This window comes from Zingiber officinale, chromosome 1A (assembly GCF_018446385.1).
Source record: "Zingiber officinale cultivar Zhangliang chromosome 1A, Zo_v1.1, whole genome shotgun sequence".
Classification (NCBI taxonomy): Eukaryota; Viridiplantae; Streptophyta; class Magnoliopsida; order Zingiberales; family Zingiberaceae; genus Zingiber; species Zingiber officinale.
This window is the reverse complement of record NC_055987.1, coordinates 114966126-114988575: the sequence shown is the minus strand read 5'-3', so window position 1 is coordinate 114988575 and position 22450 is coordinate 114966126. Positions and strand designations below refer to the sequence as shown.

The 22450-nt window shown below is 44.0% G+C and overlaps 1 protein-coding gene across 1 annotated transcript; it reads left to right on the top strand.

The window, feature by feature from the left end:
- Nucleotides 1-17272: 17272 nt before the first annotated feature.
- Nucleotides 17273-19983, top strand: LOC122028913 (endoglucanase 10-like). The gene is made up of 6 exons (XM_042587892.1): nt 17273-17926; nt 18013-18320; nt 18389-18847; nt 18915-19050; nt 19135-19307; nt 19376-19983. The coding sequence occupies exons 1-6, from the start codon at nt 17542-17544 to the stop codon at nt 19769-19771; spliced, it is 1857 nt and encodes a 618-aa protein (XP_042443826.1). The 5' UTR covers nt 17273-17541; the 3' UTR covers nt 19772-19983.
- Nucleotides 19984-22450: the final 2467 nt, after the last annotated feature.

The window sequence follows — 22450 nt, the reverse complement described above, 5'->3', positions numbered from 1 at the left end:
TTTAGTCTGATTATTAAATTAGGACCATTATTATGAATGTGTTTCATAGACTAGGACCATTATTTTAAAAAATATTTTCAAAAAATTTCAAATTCTAGGGTAAAATTCTTTATACAGTTTTATTAAAATTCTTTTATTTTTAGAATTTTTAAAATTAATTTTAGTCTTAGTTTAGATCAAACCCATAGAAAATATGTTCCTATAGATCTAGGACTTTAGCATCTCACCAACACATTAGGGTTACTTGTTTGTGATTGCCAAACTTAGAAAGGGGTGAGATACATAGGTAGATTGTCTGGACTTAAGTGTTGGTGCAACATCCCTCAGGTCAAGGTTGACCTGTTTGACCAAGCTGAGTCTTGGTTTGGGTTTAGATGTTTGACAATAAGATGTTAATTGAAGAAGAGTCAAGTAGGTCAAGGTTGACCGGATACTTGACTGGGAAGTCCTAACTGGGATGTTAGGCAGAAGGAAGTCCTAGTGAGTGAAGCTAGGCAGAATGAAAGTCCTGGTGAGTGAAGCCAGGCAGAAGGAAAATCCTGGTGAGTGAAGCCAGGTGAAAGTCCTAGTGAGTGAAGCTAGGCAGATGGAAGTCCTAGTGAGTGAAGCTAGGCAGATGGAAAACCCTAGTGAGTGAAGCTAGGTGAAAGTCCTAGTGAGTGAAGCTAGACAGATGGAAAATCCTGGTGAGTGAAGCCAGGTGAAAGTCCTAGTGAGTGAAGCTAGGCAGATGGAAAACCCTAGTGAGTGAAGCTAGGTGAAAGTCCTGGTGAGTGAAGCCAGGCAAGGGAAAATCCAGATGGATCAAGGATGATCGGACATCTGGTGTTGGGAAGTCCAAGTAGGTCAAAGGATTGACTGGATACTTGGCATGAAAGAAAAGTACAAGTAGGTCAAAGGGATTGACCGGATACTTGGCACAGAGAAAAGTCCAAGTGGGTCAAAGGGATTGACCGGACACTTGGTAAGGGAGTCCTAGCAGGTCAAGGGAGTGACTAGATGCTAGGCATGACATACCAACAGGTCAAGGTTGACCGGATGTTGGTTTGGGAGGTTTGGGACTTGGTTTGGACAAAATCCAAGTCTGGATCGATCGATGGATCGATCCAGGCTCTGGATCGATCGGTGGATCGATCCGCACTTCCCAGCGAACAGAGAGCTTCTGGATCGATCCAGATGTCCCAATCGATCAGTGGATCGATTGGGACGCGGCTGCTTCGCGCGATAAACGCTGGATCGATCCGTGGATCGATCCAGGCGTTTTCCCAGAGCACAGAGGCGCTCTGGATCGATCCGTGGATCGATCCAAAGCCTCCCCGATCGATTGGGAACATTCGAATCGATCGGGATCCGACCGTTGGCATCGTTTATAGCTGCAGGCGTTCGATGGCTGCGGGACCGCTTCACTGTTTTCATCTCAGATCTTCGCCAGCTCCTCCACAGCACTCTCAAAGCTTGTGATCGCCAGTTCTTGAAGGTTCTTGAAAGCTCTCCGAGTCAAGAGGCGGATCAAAGGCAAGAAGAGAAGCTAGGGTTAGGGTTTTCTGCATTCATTGTAAGCTTTGTGCTTGTATTTTGTTTCCCTTTCCTTCTTCTTGTACCGAGAGTCTTGTAGGGCTTCTCCGCCCTCGCTAGTTACCGAAAAGGAGTGTTTCATAGTGGAGGGTGTGTGCGTGGTGTGGATCCTTGGATTAGTCACCTCCTTTGGAGGTGGATACCAAGTAAAATCCTAGTGTTAGCGTGGTTGTATTTGTTTCTGTATTTTCCGCTGCACATCTTTGAAGAAACAAGCAACGCCGAGCACCGAGCGAACGCGACGATCTATTCACCCCCCCCTCTAGCTACTTTTGGTCCTAACAAGTGGTATCAGAGCGAGGTTGCTCTTCACCGGAATCATTGCCGGAAGGGTCAAGTATAACAAGAAAAGCTAGAGGGTGAAGAAGTTGGAGCAAATTCTTCAAGTTCAAGACTTTATCAAGCTCAACTTCTAGATGCAATTCCAAGATGGACTTGGATTTGACACAAGGGTGGCTCCACCATACACTTCTACGAGTTTCGATTCTTGGAAATCAAGAATCGAAAATTTTCTTATGATGGAGATAGAGCAATGGTTTGCTCTAATGGAAGGCTTCAAGGCTCCAAGAAATTCAAAGGGTAAAGTTCTCAAGAGGAGCAAGTGGAGCCAAGAGCAAGTCCAAAGGTGCGAGGCCAATGACAAAGTGACCAAGCTCTTGGTCAATTTATTGCCAAGCACCATCCTTTGCAAAATTGGAGAATTTGAAGATGCAAAGGAATTATGGAGCAAATTGGCTAAGCTTCATGAAGAGATCCCCTCCACTGTACAAGATCATGAAAAATCCAGAGAGGGTGACTCTTTGGAGCAAGACCAAGAGGAGGACTCCGAGGTTGAGAGATGCTCAACCTCCGAAGAAGAGGAAATCCAAGAAGCTTCATCCTCAAGGGAATGCACCGAAGGGAACAAGGAGGGAGCATACTCCTTGTTTCATGTTCAAGATGATGAAGCCTCCACCTCTAGGATTGAGGGGGAGCAATTCTTGGTGACGCCGGATCAAGAAGAAGGAGAAGCTTCTACATCCGGGTCAAGAGATGAAGAGATTGAAGAAGCTTCTACCTCCACGAGTCAAGAAAAATCAAATGGAGGAGAATCAAGATCGGATCAAGAGGAAGCTTCTACCTCCGGATCCAAAGGGAAAGATGCCACCCCTACAAGCAAAGGTATAAATATTTCAATTAAAAATAAAAATCATATTATATGCTTTGAGTGTAGGGAACATGGGCACTACAAGAGCAAGTGCCCGAAATTGGCCAAGAAGAAGGGCCAAGTGGCACAAAAGGGCAAGGAGAAGCTCAAGGAGACCACCCCCGGGACAAAGAAGAGTAAGGAGCACATTGTGTGCTTCTTGTGTCAACAAAAAGGGCATTACCGAAGTCAATGCCCCAAGGGGAAGAAGATGGTCAAGGCTCAAGGAGGCACTAGTCAAGGGGGAGCCTCCAAGGTAAAAAGGAAGGTAACTTTCATTGAGCCTATTCCCTTGCAAAATGGTAAAAAGCATGTAAGGTCAAATTTTTATCATTTTAATACGATTTACCATAAGAATAGGAAGCATGAGGGCTTTAAGGAAAAGCATGTGGCCCTACATGCCAAAACTACTATCCCTAAGGCTAGGAATGTAGGTAAAAATCTAGGCGATAACTCTAAGGATTTAAGATACAAGCCTAGAAACAAAAATGCTCATGAACCAAATACTAAGGATTTAATGATAGAAAATCAAGTCTTGAGGTCAAGACTTGATAAAATGGAAAAGACCCTAAAAAGGATGGAAAATATACTATTAGGGCAAAATGAGCATAACCTAGGTTTAGGGGTACAAAAGTCATCCAATGGCCATAGAGGTTTGGGATACAAACCAAAGGCTAAGAAGGATGTGCCCTCTTACCATAGAGTTCCATATAGTTATGGAACAAACCCTAGGTCTAGTGGTCAAGCCAAAAATACTAGGGAAGTCATCCCTAAGAGTATTTTTGTAACAAATGTGACTAAGACTTCTAAGAAGTCTAAGAAAGTCACAAACAAGGTCACAAGGGAGGTTATCCCTAGAGTTGACCTAGAAAGTGTGACCAAGGCTTCCAAGAAGCCAAACAAGGTCACTAGGAAGGTATCTAGGGAAGTTATCCCTAGTGAATACCTAGAGCATCCAAGGAGCACCAATAGGTGTTGGGTTCCTAGGAGCATCTTCTCTACCCCATAGATGGGTTAGAGAGTGTCAACTCCGATTAGAAGGGTAGTTAACCCAACTTTGAGGAAATTGACACTCAAGGAGCATTTTAAAGGTTTTAGTTAACCTTTGAAAATGAAATGGACCTATTGACTACTCCTTGAAAGAGTAAAATGTGCCTAATGGTGGAAGAATTGATTTTAATCTTAAATGGCACATTTTGGGAAATTCATAAGAACTATCAAGTTGGGATTTTGGTATGTTCTTAGGCAATTTAAGGCAATCCGGGCCTTAAATTTAAAAGTGCTACTCTTGAGGAAAAATGGAATATGCCAACATTTGAGGACATGTTTATTTTCAATTGGCATACATTAAATCAAGGAAATTAGAAATGCCGAATTTAGGCTTTGGCATTCTCTTGTAGCACTTTAGGGCAATCTAGGTTTAAGTTGTAAGTTTAGCTAAGACTTTAAGGATACCTAGATAGTTAATCTAGGTATATTTTTATTTATGCTAAATCTTGCCATGATTGTTTGTCCATAATATGCCATGACATCATGTCTAGTTTTGCATTCATGTTTCACTATGAAAAAAACTCAAAAATACCATGTCATGACATTCATACATCATGTAGTTATAGGAATCTTTCTTTTGAAAGTTATTTTATTTTGATGTATGCTATAACATTATCATGCATTAGTTTAATTCCTTGTAATTAAGGACAAATGACATTTAACAACACTTATTAACAAGTGACATCTTAGGTGGATGTCTAATATCTCTAAAATGCCTAGATAGATATGCATGATCCCTAGATTAGGGCAAAACCAAAATCTACATCTCACAAAGACTATAAGGTGACTTGTATGTGGTTTAGTGCACATAAGATACAAGTGAGATGTTAGGATGATGAACAAAACTCAAGATGTTGATTTAGTGCATTCCTTTGAGTTTTAAATTCATCAAAACACATAGTTATGTGTTTTCCCATCATTGGGAAAGCTAATGTACAAGTCATGTGCATTATGCCCAAGGAACATGATGGGATATTGGTTTTGAAAATGTTTTCAAAATGATTTTGGAAAACCTTGGTGAAGGCTATCTTTTGATAGTAATCACCATTGAATAGTTAGACACAAACTTGAAGAAAACACTAAAGTTTTTGCAAGTTTTCAAGTTTGTGTAAATCGTTGAAAATATGAAGTATTTTCAAAGAAAACTATTTTTCCGTGATAGTAAACGCCTTAAATAATGTCTACACGAAATTTCATAATTTTTAGATTTTTGTAGAATTTTCTAGGGGCTTCTGAAGTTGACTGAAATGGAATTTCAGCAACTATCAGAGCTCCGATCGATCCATGGATCGATTGGAGTTCCTGAATCGATCCATGGATCGATTCAAACGGCAATTCCCGCGAGCAGAAGCTCACTGGATCGATCAGCCGATCGATCCAGGGAGTCTGAATCGATCAGTGGATCGATTCAGAAAGGTTCAATCGATTGGAACCCAACTCCAATCGATCCAAGTTGCTGATTTTGGCTGGGAAGGTTTGATTTCAGCATCTTTGAACCTCCTTGAGTCTAGGTAACCATTCCAAACCCCTAAAAATACATTTGTATCCATAAAAAGGGTGTTTTCATGTGAAAACAAGGATGAATTGGTTAAGGAAGGCTAAGTTGAAGTTTAGGTTGAGGTATGTTTCAAATTTTGAATATTTGAACCTCAAAACTTCTAAATTTGGGTTTCCTAATGTTTTAGGGATTCCAAGTCATTGTTGGTGCAATGACAGAAGTTACCACCATGTCTTTAGGGGGAGGGACTCTTTAAAGACATGAAAATTATTTTTCATGAACCTTGGAAGGTGGTTAACCTTCTGTTGTGAACTTGCTCAAAGTTGAGCATTTAAACTTGAAATGGGGAGAAATGGGGAGTGGATATCCTCATTATTTCAAGTGGAAACTCAAGTGGTTGAAAATGCTCAAGGTTGGGTATTTGTCTACATTGAGGGAGAAGTTAAGGTGATAATGACGGTTATGGGATCTCATTATCGGGTGATCACAATGAGTGAAGTTGTGATCACGATGAGCAACTCTTCAGGGGGAGAGTCTTCAACAAATGGATTTGTTGAAGTGTGCCCAGAGCATAGGTTGATGTGTGTCCAACGATGGGTTGATGTGTGCCAATAGGGGGAGAATGTATGGTTAAGCTTAGTCCTTCATTACCTATGGGAAGGTCATAGGGGGAGAATGAAAGGACTCATGAAAGGGAGTAAGTTAGGCTTTCATTACCTAGAGGGAGTTTGCCCTCTTAGGGGGAGAATGAAGAGCTTAATTTATGCTTTCATTACCTAGTGGCATGAAGAAGGAGGCTATGGGATTAGCCTAACTTACATGTGGTATTGTAAGTGATAGTGTTGGTATTGTCAAACATCAAAAAGGGGGAGATTGTTGGTGTAACATCCCTCAGGTCAAGGTTGACCTGTTTGACCAAGCTGAGTCTTGGTTTGGGTTTAGATGTTTGACAATAAGATGTTAATTGAAGAAGAGTCAAGTAGGTCAAGGTTGACCGGATACTTGACTGGGAAGTCCTAACTGGGATGTTAGGCAGAAGGAAGTCCTAGTGAGTGAAGCTAGGCAGAATGAAAGTCCTGGTGAGTGAAGCCAGGCAGAAGGAAAATCTTGGTGAGTGAAGCCAGGTGAAAGTCCTAGTGAGTGAAGCTAGGCAGATGGAAGTCCTAGTGAGTGAAGCTAGGCAGATGGAAAACCCTAGTGAGTGAAGCTAGGTGAAAGTCCTAGTGAGTGAAGCTAGACAGATGGAAAATCCTGGTGAGTGAAGCCAGGTGAAAGTCCTAGTGAGTGAAGCTAGGCAGATGGAAAACCCTAGTGAGTGAAGCTAGGTGAAAGTCCTGGTGAGTGAAGCCAGGCAAGGGAAAATCCAGATGGATCAAGGATGATCGGACATCTGGTGTTGGGAAGTCCAAGTAGGTCAAAGGATTGACTGGATACTTGGCATGAAAGAAAAGTACAAGTAGGTCAAAGGGATTGACCGGATACTTGGCACAGAGAAAAGTCCAAGTGGGTCAAAGGGATTGACCGGACACTTGGTAAGGGAGTCCTAGCAGGTCAAGGGAGTGACTAGATGCTAGGCATGACATACCAACAGGTCAAGGTTGACCGGATGTTGGTTTGGGAGGTTTGGGACTTGGTTTGGACAAAAATCAAGTGCTGGATCGATCAGTGGATCGATCCAGGCTCTGGATCGATCAGTGGATCGATCCAGACCTGTCCCAGCGAACAGAGAGCCTCTGGATCGATCCGTGGATCGATCCAGATGTCCCAATCGATCAGTGGATCGATTGGGACGCGGCTGCTTCGCGCGATAAACGCTGGATCGATCCGTGGATCGATCCAGGCGTTTTCCCAGAGCACAGAGGCGCTCTGGATCGATCCGTGGATCGATCCAAAGCCTCCCCGATCGATTGGGAACATTCGAATCGATCGGGATCCGACCGTTGGCATCGTTTATAGCTGCAGGCGTTCGATGGCTGCGGTAGCTCTTCACTGTTTCATCTCAGATCTTCGCCAGCTCCTCCACAGCACTCTCAAAGCTTGTGATCGCCAGTTCTTGAAGGTTCTTGGAAGCTCTCCGAGTCAAGAGGCGGATCAAAGGCAAGAAGAGAAGCTAGGGTTAGGGTTTTCTGCATTCATTGTAAGCTTTGTGCTTGTATTTTGTTTCTCTTTCCTTCTTCTTGTACCGAGAGTCTTGTAGGGCTTCTCCACCCTCGGTAGTTACCGAAAAGGAGTGTTTCATAGTGGAGGGTGTGTGCGTGGTGTGGATCCTTGGATTAGTCACCTCCTTTGGAGGTGGATACCAAGTAAAATCCTAGTGTTAGCGTGGTTGTATTTGTTTCTGTATTTTCCGCTGCACATCTTTGAAGAAACAAGCAACGCCGAGCACCGAGCGAACGCGACGAGCTATTCACCCCCCCCCCCTCTAGCTACTTTTGGTCCTAACATTAAGATGCTTGTATCAGTGTATCAACATAAGTCTGAGCGTTAAATACTAAATTTTTAGTAATTAGGTTAAGTAATTCATGTTAGTCACACACTAACTGGATAAAATGACTTAACCTGACTAACCAAGTGAACATTGCTATCTTCTGATAGTCAATTAGTAACTAATTGTTAGACAGTTAAAGATAATTTATAGTTGATTCGATTATTTTAAAAACAAATATCTGGTTCAGGGGGAGCAACAATATCCCTAAAAATTATCTCACAATTCAATAAATTTTCCTTTTGATAAGAATTTTTTTTTTAAGGTTTTAAAACATCATATATTTGAAAAATTTTGATACTTATCAAATCATATGTTTTGAAATATTATTTTAAAAACTAATTCAATTTTTCTAAACTACTTCTAATACTGTTTTTGAAAAGTTTTACAAGTTATTAAAAATTAAACCTTAATTCTTGCAAAATATTTTGTCATTGTTGCAAAACTTCGTATAATTTTTGACAAGTTTTGAAAAAAATTATTATCACAAAACCTAGCGTTTTCAACCATTTTTTAACTTATCTTTCCTTAACTTTAAAAATTTTCAACTCTTAAATTTTTTTAAAGTAATTAAAACTTCTTTAAAAGATGAAAACGTTTTTGAAAAAGTTTTTAAACCAACTTATTCTTCAAAATTTATTTTTTAAATCTTAAAGAGTTTTGAAAAAGTTCTTTTAGCCACTATTTTCTAAAAAGATAAGAGTTTTTTCCCCTAAGTTATCCTGAAAACTATCATGTTGTCAAAAGCTTTCTTGTTTACTTTCCTTAGCACAATTTCTTAAATATCTATCCATGTTTATTGATAAATGTTAAAGGGGTAGGGTTAAGGAGTTAAGTTGATTAAGTTAGCAAACTTTGAAACAAATCGAAATCCAAATAACTTAAACCATATTATTTATCTATATTTGCATTTTTTTCTCTAACTTAACTCAGGTTGTCATTGCATCAAAAATGAGAGATTGTTGATGTGGTTTGTACTAAAGGTCTAACTCGAGTTTTGATAAATGACAAGTATGTTAAGTTAGGATTTGTTGTAATCTAACCACTTGATTAAGTGTGCAGGAAATCCAGCTAGGTCAATGGGTTGACCGGATAGTTGGTACGAAATCCAGCTAAGTTAACGAGCGGACCGGATAGCTGGTATGAAATCTAGCTAGGTCAACAGGCCGACTGGATAACTGGTACGAAATCCAGCTAGGTCGACGGGCTGACCAGATAACTGATACGAAATCCAGATTGGTCGACGGGCTGACCAGATATCTGGCAAGAAGTCCAGTTAGGTCAACGGGCCGACCGGATAGCTGCCATGAAGTTTAGACAGGTTGACGGGTTGACCGGATGTCTGGCAAACTGGTAAGTTAAGGTAAGTTACTAAAGGAGAGTGCCCAAGTGAGGATGCATCCCGGTTGAAGGGACAATAGGCATCGGTCCAGTTTAGGTCCATTTGGGATCCCTAAGATGAGACCTTGACTAGTTCCTAGTCCTGGGAGGACAGAAACTAATTAATACTACTCATTATTATACTAACATTTGTCTTGCAGGTTATTATTTTGTTTATTGAACTAACGTTGCTTTGCAGGACAAAGAAGCACATTTGCCTTCGGATGAACAGTGCCCGAAGGCGCCTTCATACTGTTCATAAAAGGCGTCTTCTATGGCTATGGAAGGTGCCTTCTGCATGATAAATTTTGATCGAAGTCATGGATAAGCACCGGGATATTTGGGATCGAATCTGCCTCATTGGAGGCGCCTTCCATGGCTATGGAAGGCACCTTCCATGGCTATAGAAGGCACCTTCCATGCCTTTTATAAGGTTGTCTTGAGAAGGCATTGGACAATAACACTTATACAAGCTACTGCGTGTTCATTTGAAGTTCCAATTGCTCCAGGCTCCTGCTACGACTCTACTACAAAGCTGCTGCGCCCGACAACTGCTCCGAGGACTTTCAATCGCGACCGACAGACCAACATCGACACGAGAGCTCCCACTTTAATCTTTAAGTGTTAGTAATTTTCTTTTGTAATTAATTACTGCTAAAGGACAAGTGCAGTATGTTTCACTTGTTCAACTTTCTTTGTACTCGATTTCCTCTTCCGGAGCTACCAGAAGAGGCCTTTAGTGGTTTACCCATCGATAGGTCCGTAGGACTTGGGTCTTGGAGTAGGAGTCGTCAAAGGCTCCGAACCAAGTAAACGACTGCGGATCCTCTAGTCCACAAAACGCAGACCAAAGGATGGGGCACTCTCCACCATTGGTGGAGAGTGATGGCCCCCACTTATTTTACATGTGGGGCCATCATTCTCCACCAATGGTGGAGAGTGGCCCATCCTCCGGTCCACGTTTTGTGGACTAGAGGATCTGAGCTGCAAGTAAACAGTTCGTGTCTTCTTGTGTTCTCATTCTTCTTTATTTTTCGCTGCGTTTGTACTTTGATTTTAAAACAGAAAATATGAGTTTTTGAAAACCACGTGATTCACCCCCCCCCCCCTCTCACATGCGATCAATCCAACACTTAGTCAAGCTTGTTAGATCATAACACAACTTCATTGTGAATATTTTGTTAATATCAAAACTAAGTTCGATTATCTGGTGCTTCCAACACCAACAAGATGTTCCTGCGGCCCAAGGCGGATATTGTATGTCGTTCATTAATGCAAAAATATAGGGCACCAATCATCATGATATGTGATCTTGTGTATCATGTCCATTAAATGCGAGGTTTTTGTTGGGGCAATTTTCCTAGGTCAAGTTTGACCAGTTTAACTAAGCCTGAGTTGAGTCAAGCTTGAGTCGGGATTTGAGTTTTGATGTTTGACAATATAAGGAGATTGCTAGAGCAATCATCCGGTTATAGAAATGGTCAAAGGGTTGACTAGGTTGATGAGAATACAAGTCAAGTATGTCAAGGTTGATAGGAGACTTGACTGGGAAAGTCCTAACTGGAGGTTAGGCGTATGGAAGTCCTAACTAGAGTTTAGGCAGTGGTGGAAGTCCTAACTGGAGGTTAGACAAATTGGAAAGTCTAAGTGTGATCTTGGCAAAGGAGGAAGTCCAAGTGTGATCTTGGCAAAGGAGGAAGTCCTGGTGAGGAGCCAGGCAACAGGAAGTCCAAGTGTGATCTTGGCAAAGGTTGTAAGTCTAAGCATGTGGTCTTCGCAAGGTAAGTCCTGGTATGACTTGGCAAGGAAGACCCGACAACTAGGATGAGTCCGAAGGAAGCTCCTGAAGGCAAGGCGTGAAGGATGGGAGATATCCGAGGGGTGCAAGGCTGATGGAGGAGACTAGAAGGCTAGTTCGAGGTTGGTCGGGTATGGCTGGATGCTAGGCATGATGTACCAACAGGTCATGCATTGACCGGATGTTGGTTTTAGGGGGCTTTGGGCATGATTGGGCAAGTCCACAGGAGCTGGATCGATCAACCGATCGATTGGCTAATGCCCAATCGATCGGTTGATCGATTGGGAGAGCACCCGCGACAAAGGGTTCTCCCAATCGATCCATGGATCGATTGGGAGCGTTTGTCGATCACACAGAAAGCCTCCCAATCAATCGACCGATCGATTGAGAGCCTCCAATCGATCGGCTGATCGATTGGGAGGGTGGATTTTCGTGCGATATCTCTGGAAATCGCACGAAACACATTGGATCGATTGGACAATCGATTCAGGAGATTTTCAAAGAGCACAGAGGCACTCTAGATCGATCGGTCGATCGATCCAAAGCCTCCCCAATCGATTGGGAGCAATCCAATCGATTGAGATTCGACCGTTGCACAGGATATAGCTGTTGGCGGAGCATTTTCTCGACAGATCTTCACCACCAGCGATCAGCGATTTCTCAGCGACTTCACAGTAACTTCTCCCAAGCTTGCATTGCCAGTTTTTGAAGGTTCTTGGAGGCACGTCCAAGACAAGAGGCGAGTTACAACAAGAAGAAGAAGCTAGGGTTAGAGTTTATTATACAAATCTTGTAAGATTTCCCTTGTATTTACTTCTTTTTATATTCTTGTTGTATTGTGAGCTTGTAAGGCTTCTTCGCCTTCGGTAGTTACCGTAAAGGAGTGGTTTCATAGTGGAGAGTGTGTGAGTGTGTGGATCCTTGGACTAGTCACCTCTTCTTGAGGTGGATACCAAGTAAATCTACGTGTTAGCGTTGTAGTGTGTTGTTTCTTGTATTTTCTGCTGCACATCATCACAAGAAGCAATCATCATCAAGACGAAGCAAATGATGCAAGGAGCGCGACAAAATGCTATTCACCCCCCTCCCTCTAGCAGACACAAAGGTCCTAACAGTTTTCTCTTCTCCACGACCAAGACTTAGCTAAGCATCCCAATGATATATCAACACGTCAACTCAACACTCTAAAAAGGTATAGCCTAATCACTCAACATAGTTCAGTCAATCGGACTACGCTTTCTTTGACTAGACTTGAAGAGAAGTCTTATGGTGCGACTATCTCCTTCAACCCCTATTTTTCTAGGCGGTTAAAAGTCATACTGAGTTGTCAATCAAAGTCAAGATAAGTCCAACATGGCCAAATATAGCTCATATGAGATCCAGGTTTGATCAAACCAACTCAAACATTAACACCATTTCTATGGTTCAACTCCAGGTCTCAATATTATCTCTCCGACTCAGCTCCAAGTCTCAGCATTATCTCTTTGGCTCAGCCCTAGGTCTCGGTGACATATCTAAGTCTTAGGTCCCTCCATTATCCCTGGCTCAGCTACGAGACTTGACATTATCTCTATGGCTCAGCCCTAGGTCTCAGCGACATCTCTCAGTCTCGATTCCCAACACTGACCCTAGCTCAGCTCTAGGTCTCGACATTATCTCTCTGCTCAACTCCAAGTTTTGGCATTATCTCTTTGGCTAGCCCTCGGTCTCAGTGACATCTCTCAATCTCAGCTCTCGGCACCATCCCTGGCTTAGCTCTAGGTCTCAACATTATCTCTCTAGCTCAGCCTTAGGTCTCAACGACATCTCTCAGTCTCAGCTCCCAACATTATCCCTAACTCAGCTCTAGGTTTTGACATTCTCTCTCTAGCTCAGCCCCATGTCTCAGTGACATATCTCAATCTTGGCTCCCAACATCATCCCTAGCTCAGTTCCAGGTCTCGACATTATCTCTCTCGCTCAACCTTAGGTCTTAGCAACATCTCTTAATCTCTGCCTCTTGCCTCGACATCCTCTATGTCTATATCTTAGCCCCAAATGCAAATACCTTCTCTCAACATTGGATCCCAGTATCATCTCATTCTCGATCTCAAATCTAAGCTTCGTCTATTCCCAGGTCCACTCCTCATTAATGTCATCTTTTTTCATCCTCAAGACAGACCCACTCTAAATGGGCTCGCTGATAATGACTGTGAATATTCTTGGACATGTGCCACCATAAAAATGGAGGAGTGATTACGAGATTTACAAGTCTAGTCCCCTAGATGCCCTCTACTAACATATGACGTGGAATAAATAGGGAGGAAACTAACGGTTATCAGATCTGGTTTTCTCGTCGGCCTCTACAATGATGATATTTTGGTTGACATGAGGATGCTCTCCTGACAACCATATAAGCACTTACGAAGGTAATGACAAAGGGTCCAATTTCTCTCCAACTCCACCAGATTCTATTTTATTTTCTTCATCTTCATCCTTTAGCATATCATCTCAAGTAGATCTTAACTTGAGTGTCTGAATGACTTGTCGAGATTCATCCCTGGTGCCTTTCTAACTCTCTTTTTGAGTGGCTTGACCATCTACCTTATTTGGCTGGAACACAAGCGATTATGTCGTCCATGATATTCTGGACCTTGTCCGACTCAATCTCTTGGATTAGAACCTCTTCTACAGGCTCATGGAGGACAGGAGTGAGGCCTTGCCTTTATTTGTTCCCAAGCCCTAGAACCAATTGGCTACGAATACCCTGGTTAATGCACACTTCCTTAGCTCTGTTGGAGGAGATTGTATTTCCACCTCGCCAAATCCGCCATGTCTTCTCCGCGTGTACCCTCTGGCGGGTGAGGATGAGAAGCGTAGGACCCTGACCACGGCCCGAGCGTTTGAGTTCCGTAGGTGGACGAGGTGGCCAACGGAGGTGGAGGAGGGAATGGGAAAGAACACAAGGCAGTGTGATAGGTGATGGATGGCCTCCCTCATCACCATGGTTCGATGAGGCGAACGCGACCCTAGCGCACGACAGTGGTGGCGTTCATTGCAACAACCACCTCGGCTCATCCTCCCCTGAGTGTGGGTCATGTGCGAAACACGATCTAATGCATTGAGTGAAAACCCTTACTAATGGGACATACCCCACCATCAAAAAGTCACTAACTTGTTCTTGACCCATATGTAATTTTATATTTTCCCCTTTTTATATACTATTTAAAGTCTTCCACTTTATTATTCAACCTTAAAAACTAAAAAAATAAATAATTTTATTAATTGGAGTAATCTCGAACTTTGAAGTAGTTAGAACAATTTTATGATGCTAAATAATAGTACAAGTAAAGGATAAGAATCAAATCAAGAAATGGAATTATGAAAGCAATTAACTAGTCATTTCAGGGTTTACAAAACTACAGATCTCACAATCAAAAACTGCAATCTTTCCCATCATAATCTCCATTTCTCCCCCCTTTATAAACCTCATTACTAATATGAATGTTAACCAAGTTCATATCTTAAAGCCAGAGATGCACTATCATAACAAAAAGAAAGATTTCTCTGGGGAATTGCAATGGGTAGTCAAAACCACCATAGTCAATGGGGCTCGAAGATGGTTGGTTTATCGGTGATTTCCCACCGGAACTGCACTTTGAAATGGATGTCATTAGCGCAAGGCAATGCGATGTTTTTCGTCTAACGATCAGATCAAATGGATCGACAAACTTACCTTCCAGTGAAGATGCAGGAACCATGGCCTGCAATGACAAAGGAACTCAATTCAAACATCATGTAACAGTGACATTATTTATGAAGATGATTATGAAAGTTCCTCTCAATTTTTATGAATGTAACAATTAACTGATCTGATAAACAAATAGAACAGTAAATCCATGGAACTCTGAGCTGAACTTACTAGGGTCAGTAGTAGTGATTATGGCTGAATTATCGAAGTTACAAGTTCCACCGTTGACTCTCGCTTTCTGATAGTAGTCATTGTAGGCGTAAGATGCCAAGGCAATCAAGTTTCCTTGTTCATAGCAAGGTTGGCCTGGCTGAATGGCAGTGCAGTTTGCTAAACCAGGTCCACATGCCCAGTCCAAACCTTTCTTCACAGCAATTGGGTCAGCTCTGGAGTTTGCCACACAAAACACCAGATCACCTGAGCTCTTTGTCGCAGCCGATAGACTTGTAAAGTTTACCGAAATCTTTACGCCTTCATAAGGCTCATCCAACTTCTCTTTTCCATGCACCTGAGCTGCATTGACAAAAGAGCACACCGTGCACCAATAACTCATTGTTTGTAGAAAACTACAAACAAAGAAATTTCTTAGGCCATTAAGAGAGTCTTTGGGATTATTGTGAACATATTTGGAAAAAGGGCTACATGCATATTTCATAGGAGTTTGCAACCTGAAAGGAGGAATTGATTATCTGCAATAAAGAAAGAATAGTGAAGACCTATTAGAGAAATATATGTGGCAAATGTGAGTTTTCTCAATCTTGTGTGTTGTAAATGCATTTTATATCTGATTTTGCATTTGCTGGAGAGTAATCTGATGTAGAATTATCATAAGTCCTGAGTTCTTCTGAGTTTGAGGCTTGGAAGGTTAAGTTCACAAGGATTGGCATTCTGAATAGGTTATAGGTTATACAGCAACACAATTTCTAATCTGACAAAGTAAAAGTGGTACCTGATATCATTGATAGAACAAATATCAGCAGTAGCATGCATCTTTTCCATCCTTTGGGCATCTTTTCCAATGCAGAGGTTCACAAATAGAATCAAAATACTCAGATATTGCCATGAAAGGACCAAAAACCAACATAAAAGAATAGGAATCGCACCTCTGTTCCTCAGCTGCAAAAGTCCAAAATGCTGCAGATGTTTTAAAGATGAAAGAAAGAATTCTGTTGCGGAGCTTTTGAGGCAGCACTTGTTGTTCCCACGCGGGAAGCGCAGCACTCTTCGTTGGAGCATGGCGTCAAAGGCTGATACTGCCAAAATAACTTGCGTGCTACACTCCGTAACGTCTACTGTCTAACAAAACGAAGAGAGTATATATGCTAGTAATTAATTGCTATTTGTTGCATTCCAATTAATGTTTTCTTCTAATTTCGTATTTCTTTAGGAGAAAGTAATTAAATGCATTTAAGCATTTGTTCATGACCTCGAACGGCTCCTACTACATAAATGGGAAATTCGGAGAAGGATGTTACTACTCATTACTAGACTACTGTGTGATATACAGTGGTGATCAAATTTATAACCGATATTGCATGTTCGAGTTGAATGTGGCTTGACTGAATTCTTGCTCGTTATCCTAAATTCACTTTGAGGTTCTTTCCCTCGTAGATTTGGGTGTATTGAGATTCGAACTGAACCAACTCTTTCATGTCATTTAAGCAGCAAAGAGTCCAACTCACCAAACTCTAGCCATGTGGCTAAGCTCCATGTCAACAGACCTATCAACTAGCCTTAGCTTCTGGGTGCTCTGTTTCCCAAGCACCCCTCTTGCCTCCCGAGCACTCCTCTCTATATTTAAGTGTTCGACCTCTTGAGCACTCCTTTAGCTTTTAAGTGCTTAACTCCCCGAGCACCCCTCTAAGTAGCCAAGGCGTTTGTCCATTTCAATGCATGAACAGACGATCGTCCTACCAATCAAGCCATGGGAAAGCAATAGAGGTGGTTGGTTGTTCCATTGCGGGAAGAAACAAAGGAGCCAAAAAAAAAAAAAAAAAAAAAAAAAAAAGCCTATCCAGGTGCACTCATCTGGGTCACCGGGTGGTTAATCTTTTTGTTTTTTTTCCTCAATCTCTCTGGCCAATAATTAATCAGTTAGGTGGCATGGCAGGGCGGCCCAAACGTCCGCCGACAGCAGTCCACCGACACCTCCTTGTAATTCACAATTCATTCATGCATCGCCAGAACAATAATTGAGTGGTCGATCCAATTCATTCGAATAACACACGTAGCTATTAAATAAATAATTATCGACCAAATTCCTCTCCCACCAACTTTTCTTTCCTCACCACAGCACTTTCGATGATGGAGAATGCAAACACGAGGGAATAAATGTGGAGTTAAATTCGCCATATTCAAGAACTGTAGATGATGACAATGCCTTCAAGGGTTTTACATCGGTTTCTCTGTAAATAAGGACTAGTAAAAAGAAAATATTCCTTACAGACATACTGTCATAGTGCTAGAGTCCATGGAGTAAGTCAAGTGTGGGTGTTTACTGAAGATTCAGCAGAAATACACTGAAAGATATATAAATTCTTGTCTGTTCGTTTTTTTTTCCTTGAGGAAGATTAAAATTGGGTGATGGAGAAATGCTCAAGCGTGTAAGGCAGAGTTCAGATTCACTGGTAGTGATCTTTACCGTTTCCACCTTCCACAGATGTGCCACATGCCCATGTTGGTGAGCTCTCAGTGTTGGAAGAAAGCAACCCGCTGCCGACTGCTACGTACGCTCCAAAACGGTCGCTATTATCTTCCAATATTCCTCCTCATATCGTTCCTCCACCTCAAGTAGAGAGTGAGAGAGAGAGAGAATTGGGAGAAAGGAGAGGAGAGGAAGATGTTCGGGAGGGATCCGTGGGGCGGTCCGCTAGAGATCTCCAATGCGGACTCGGCGACGGACGACGACCGGAGCCGGAATCTCCAGGAGTACGACCGGGCGGCGCTGTCGCGGCAGCTGGACGAGACGCAACAGAGCTGGCTGCTGGCGGCCCCTGGCGACGCCGCCGGCAAGAAGAAGAAGCGCTACGTCGACCTCGGGTGCGTCGTCGTCGACCGCAAGATCTTCCTCTGGACTGTCGGTTCCGTCCTCGGCGTCGGTCTCCTCATCGGCCTCATCGTGCTTATTGTCAAAACCGTACCCCACCGACACCGTCCCCCGCCGCCGCCCGACGAGTACACCCAGGCCCTCCACAAGGCCCTCATGTTCTTCAACGCCCAGCGCTGTAAGCATCGATCATCACATATTATTTCTGGTGATCATGTTTATTTGCTCTGGTTCGATCGATCAATCCTAATTTAATTCCCTCAGCTGGGCCTCTGCCGAAGCACAACAACGTGAGCTGGAGGGGGAATTCCGGCATGAAGGACGGGCTCTCCGACAACACGGTGAAGAGGAGTTTGGTGGGGGGTTACTATGACGCCGGAGACGCCATCAAGTTCAACTTCCCCATGTCCTTCGCCATGACCATGCTCAGCTGGAGCGTGATCGAGTACAGCGCCAAGTACGAGGCCGCCGGCGAGCTCGATCACGTCAAGAGCATCATCAAGTGGGGTACCGACTACCTCCTCAAGACCTTCAACTCCTCCGCCGACACCATCGACCGCATCGTCGCCCAGGTAAATCCAATTAAAATCCTTCAGTTGCTAAATTTAGATCCAGAACTGATGCTCGAGTAGCAAAACAGGTCGGAGAAGGAGACACATCGAAGGGACCTAATCCTAACGACCACTACTGCTGGATGAGGCCCGAAGACATCAACTACCCTCGGCCGGTGTACGAGTGCCACGGCTGCTCCGACCTCGCGAGCGAAATGGCTGCGGCGCTGGCCGCCGCTTCCATCGTGTTCAAGGACAGCAAGACCTACTCCGACAAGCTCGTCCACGGCGCCAAGACTCTGTTCAGGTACGGAAGGCAAGAGAGGGGCAGATACAGCTCCGGGGGCACCGATCCTTCCATCTTCTACAACTCTACCGGCTACTGGGATGAGTTTCTGTGGGGTGGATCATGGCTCTACTTTGCGACTGGGAATTCCTCCTATCTCCAGCTTGCAACCGCTCCGGGCTTGGCCAAGCACGCAGGTGCTTTCTGGGGAGGACCAGATTACGGAGTCTTCAGTTGGGACAGCAAGCTCACTGGATCTCAAGTATGTTTGCCCTGCTCCCCTCGATGTCGATCAAGCGCATTATGCTGATCTCTAAACCGTATTTCAGGTTCTTCTCAGTAGATTGAGACTGTTCTTGAGTCCCGGCTATCCCTACGAGGAGATACTGAGGACATTCCACAACCAGACAGGCAATGTTATGTGCACATACTTGCCATACTTCAATTCATTCAATCGAACCAAAGGTTTGATATATAACATCCTCTGCTAGCTCCAAATCTACTCCCAATTTTTCGCTTGGTTGGTTAATTGTATCTGTAACGATGCAGGTGGTCTGATACAACTAAACCATGGAAGACCTCAACCCCTGCAATACGTCGTCAATGCTGCTTTCCTTGCTTCACTGTTCAGTGACTACCTTGATGCTTCAGATACTCCAGGGTGGTACTGTGGACCTAATTTCTACTCCACAGACGTTCTACGAGATTTCGCCAAGACCCAGGTATGGCTAGCTTTAGAGAGTTAGAAATATGAAATTAACTCATGAATATAATGGCTTAATGCTGGCAGATTGATTACATACTGGGCAACAATCCTCAGAAGATGAGCTACGTCGTCGGATATGGCAAACGGTACCCGAAGCGTGTTCATCACCGCGGCGCGTCGATTCCGAAGAACGGGAAGTCCAGTTGCAAAGGAGGGTACAAGTGGAGGGACTCCAAGAAGCCCAATCCGAACACCATCGTCGGCGCCATGGTTGCTGGTCCCGACAAGCACGACGGGTTCAAAGACGTCCGGACCAACTACAACTACACGGAGCCGACACTCGCCGGGAACGCCGGCCTCGTGGCTGCACTGGTTTCTCTGTCCGGAGGGAAGACTAGCATCGATAAGAACACCATCTTCTCTGCAATCCCTCCGATGTTTCCTACTCCCCCACCGCCGCCATCAGCTTGGAAGCCTTAAGTTGGTTCGAGTTTAGCGAACTGCTTTAGCCTTCGTTACGTAGAGTGTTATGCAGAACTGAGAAGTGATAGCTTGAGAAGTGAACTCCAAGAGGAGAAAGACTTGGAGTAATTTTAATTTATTTTTTAAAAATAATATCTTCTCAGAACTGTTTGTACAAAGCTAAAACTTGAGTGGAAAAAAAAAATTATTAGTATATATATTTTTTAAAAGTGTCCTTTTAACAATATAGATAAATAAGAGTATTTGTTTTATTTTATTTTTGCATAATAGATTTATATTTATTAAAAATTATAAAAGCATGAGAAATTTATACTGAAATACAAATAATATATCATTAACTTTCAATCTTCCATTTGCTTTAGTAATACATCTGATGCGGTAATAAGGACGAGTCTCACTCCACGAAGGATAGTTGTCACAGTGGAGATTAAAGTCAAGATGGTCAATACTTAGATATCATCGGTCGATCGGGCGATCATGTTATCGTTCAGATATCATCGGTCAGTCGAGCGATCATGTCCCGACCAGGAGGAGAAGGTTCCGGTCGATCCCACCTTCGACACGGGGAGGTCAAATGACCGACGCTCAATGGAGTATTAGACGCTGGACAGAGGAGGAGACGGTGTGCAGAAGCCGGGTCGAGCAGCTACCTCGCTCGGCCAGGCAATAAGACTCGACATTGGCACAGTGGAGCTCCGTCCGAGCGACTGTGACACATGCACAGTGGAGTTCCGGCTGAGTGGGCACGACACATGCAATGAAGCCCCGGCCGAGCGGACGCGACACATGCAACGAAATCTTGGCCAAGCGGGCGATACGCAGGAACAGCGAAGTCCTGGCCGAGCGGCTATCCCGCTCGACCTACCAACTACTCGTTGCGTTACCCCTTGACATTCTTTTGGGAGTTAGTGCCACTGACACTAGGAGCAGCTACCCCGCTCGACCAGGCAGCAGGACTCGACATTGGCACAGTGGAGCTCCGTCCGAGCGACTGTGACACAGGCACAGTGGAGTTTCGGCCGAGTGGGCACGACACATGCAACGAAGCCCCGGCCGAGCGGACGCGACACATGCAACGAAATCTCGGCCGAGCGGGCCGTATGCAGGAACAGCGAAGTCCTAGCTGAGCCCTAGCGGATATCTCGCTCGGCCTAGTAACTACTCATTGTGTTATCCCTTGACATCCTTTTGGGAGTTAGTGTCATTAACAATGGGCATGAACAAGCAAAAAATCGTACGACGGAAGCTTCCACTGTCACATCAGAGATATGCTCGATCTGTTAAAGTACTATGTTAAGGATACTTTATTGAGTCTTTTCAGAGGAAACTTGGGGAAGTGTGCTCACCTTGGGGAGCGTGCACACGCGCTACAAGAGCTCTATATAAAGGGGGTCCAAGTATCGGTGAAAGTATGCAATAGACATTATTTGTGCTACTGTTCATTCTTGTTGTTACTTCGCCTTCTACTTCATCGTCGATGACTGACTTGAGCGTCGAAGGGCCAATGTCGGGGGCCCCTTCCCTGACTTGGCACTGATGTCATCTGTGTTGCAGGGCGGAGCGGAGTCTACAAGCGGTCAGCAAAAAAGCCACATCCCCAGCTTTCCATCTCATCGACTTTCGGACAGGATCATATTTGACGTCGTCTGTGGGAACTTTACCTGCATCTGAGTTGAGAAAACGGAGGGCACTGGATGACTCACAGCCGTGAGGCTCACCAAAGAGGAGCTCTACATTCTCGTGCAAGCCCGAGTGGTGAAGATGTTCGAGCAGCAACAACAGCAGACACTAGCCGATCGGCTAGTACAACAGTCGGCGACGTCGGCAGTAGGAGGGCGAGCGGGATTGGAAGACCGACCGGAACCAGTTTCCATATGGGGGAGAATAGAGGGCCGACCAGAACGCAGGGGAAACGCCGCCCGCACCCATCCTCTTTCATCGCGCCTTATTCCAAACCCCCTCAGAAATAGCTCAAGCAAACCTGGAGAGGGGGTCATCTTCGGACGACACTCCCGTTTGGGATGCACGAAAAGGAAAAGCGCCTAGAAGTCATGCATCGCCTAAGCGGATCAATCTGCAATTCTCTCAAGCGATATTGTGTGATCCTCTACCGAAGCACTATACCCCACTGGCGATCGAGGAATATAATGGAATGACCAATCCAGATGATCATTTGGATAGGTTTGATAACACGGTCACGCAGCACCAGTACACAAATAGGGTGAAGTGTCGAGTCTTTCTCACTGCTCTGTCCGGTTCGGCACAGCACTGGTTCCGAAGACTATCGGACGGATCCATACACGGCTTCAAGGACTTCCGAGCCACATTCCAGCATCATTTCGCCAGCAGCTGACGCTATCAGAAGATGAGCGTCAGCCTCTTCGCCCTAAAGCAGGGGCCCAAGGAAGCACTCCGAGCGTACATCAGGCATTTCATTCAAATAGCCATGGATATCCCCTCTGTCTCATCCGAGACGATGATGAACGCCTTCACTTAAGGGCTGATTGAAGGAGATTTCTTCTAGTCGCTCATCAGGAAGCCGCCCAGAGACTTCAACCACCTGCTCAGGAAGACCAATAAATACATAAATGTGGAAGAAACCTAGGTCACGAGGAAGAAGGAAACGCTGACTGAGACTGCGTCGGCGCCCGAACGATGATCATCGAATAGCCATCA

Excerpts from the sequence above, each read along its gene's own strand:
- LOC122028913 (XM_042587892.1), top strand. The coding sequence starts at position 17,542 with ATGTTCGGGAGGGATCCGTGGGGCGGTCCGCTAGAGATCTCCAATGCG. Across the intron at positions 18,321-18,388 it reads TCGACCGCATCGTCGCCCAG|GTCGGAGAAGGAGACACATC; the intron begins GTAAATCCAATT and ends GTAGCAAAACAG. Across the intron at positions 18,848-18,914 it reads GCAAGCTCACTGGATCTCAA|GTTCTTCTCAGTAGATTGAG; the intron begins GTATGTTTGCCC and ends ACCGTATTTCAG.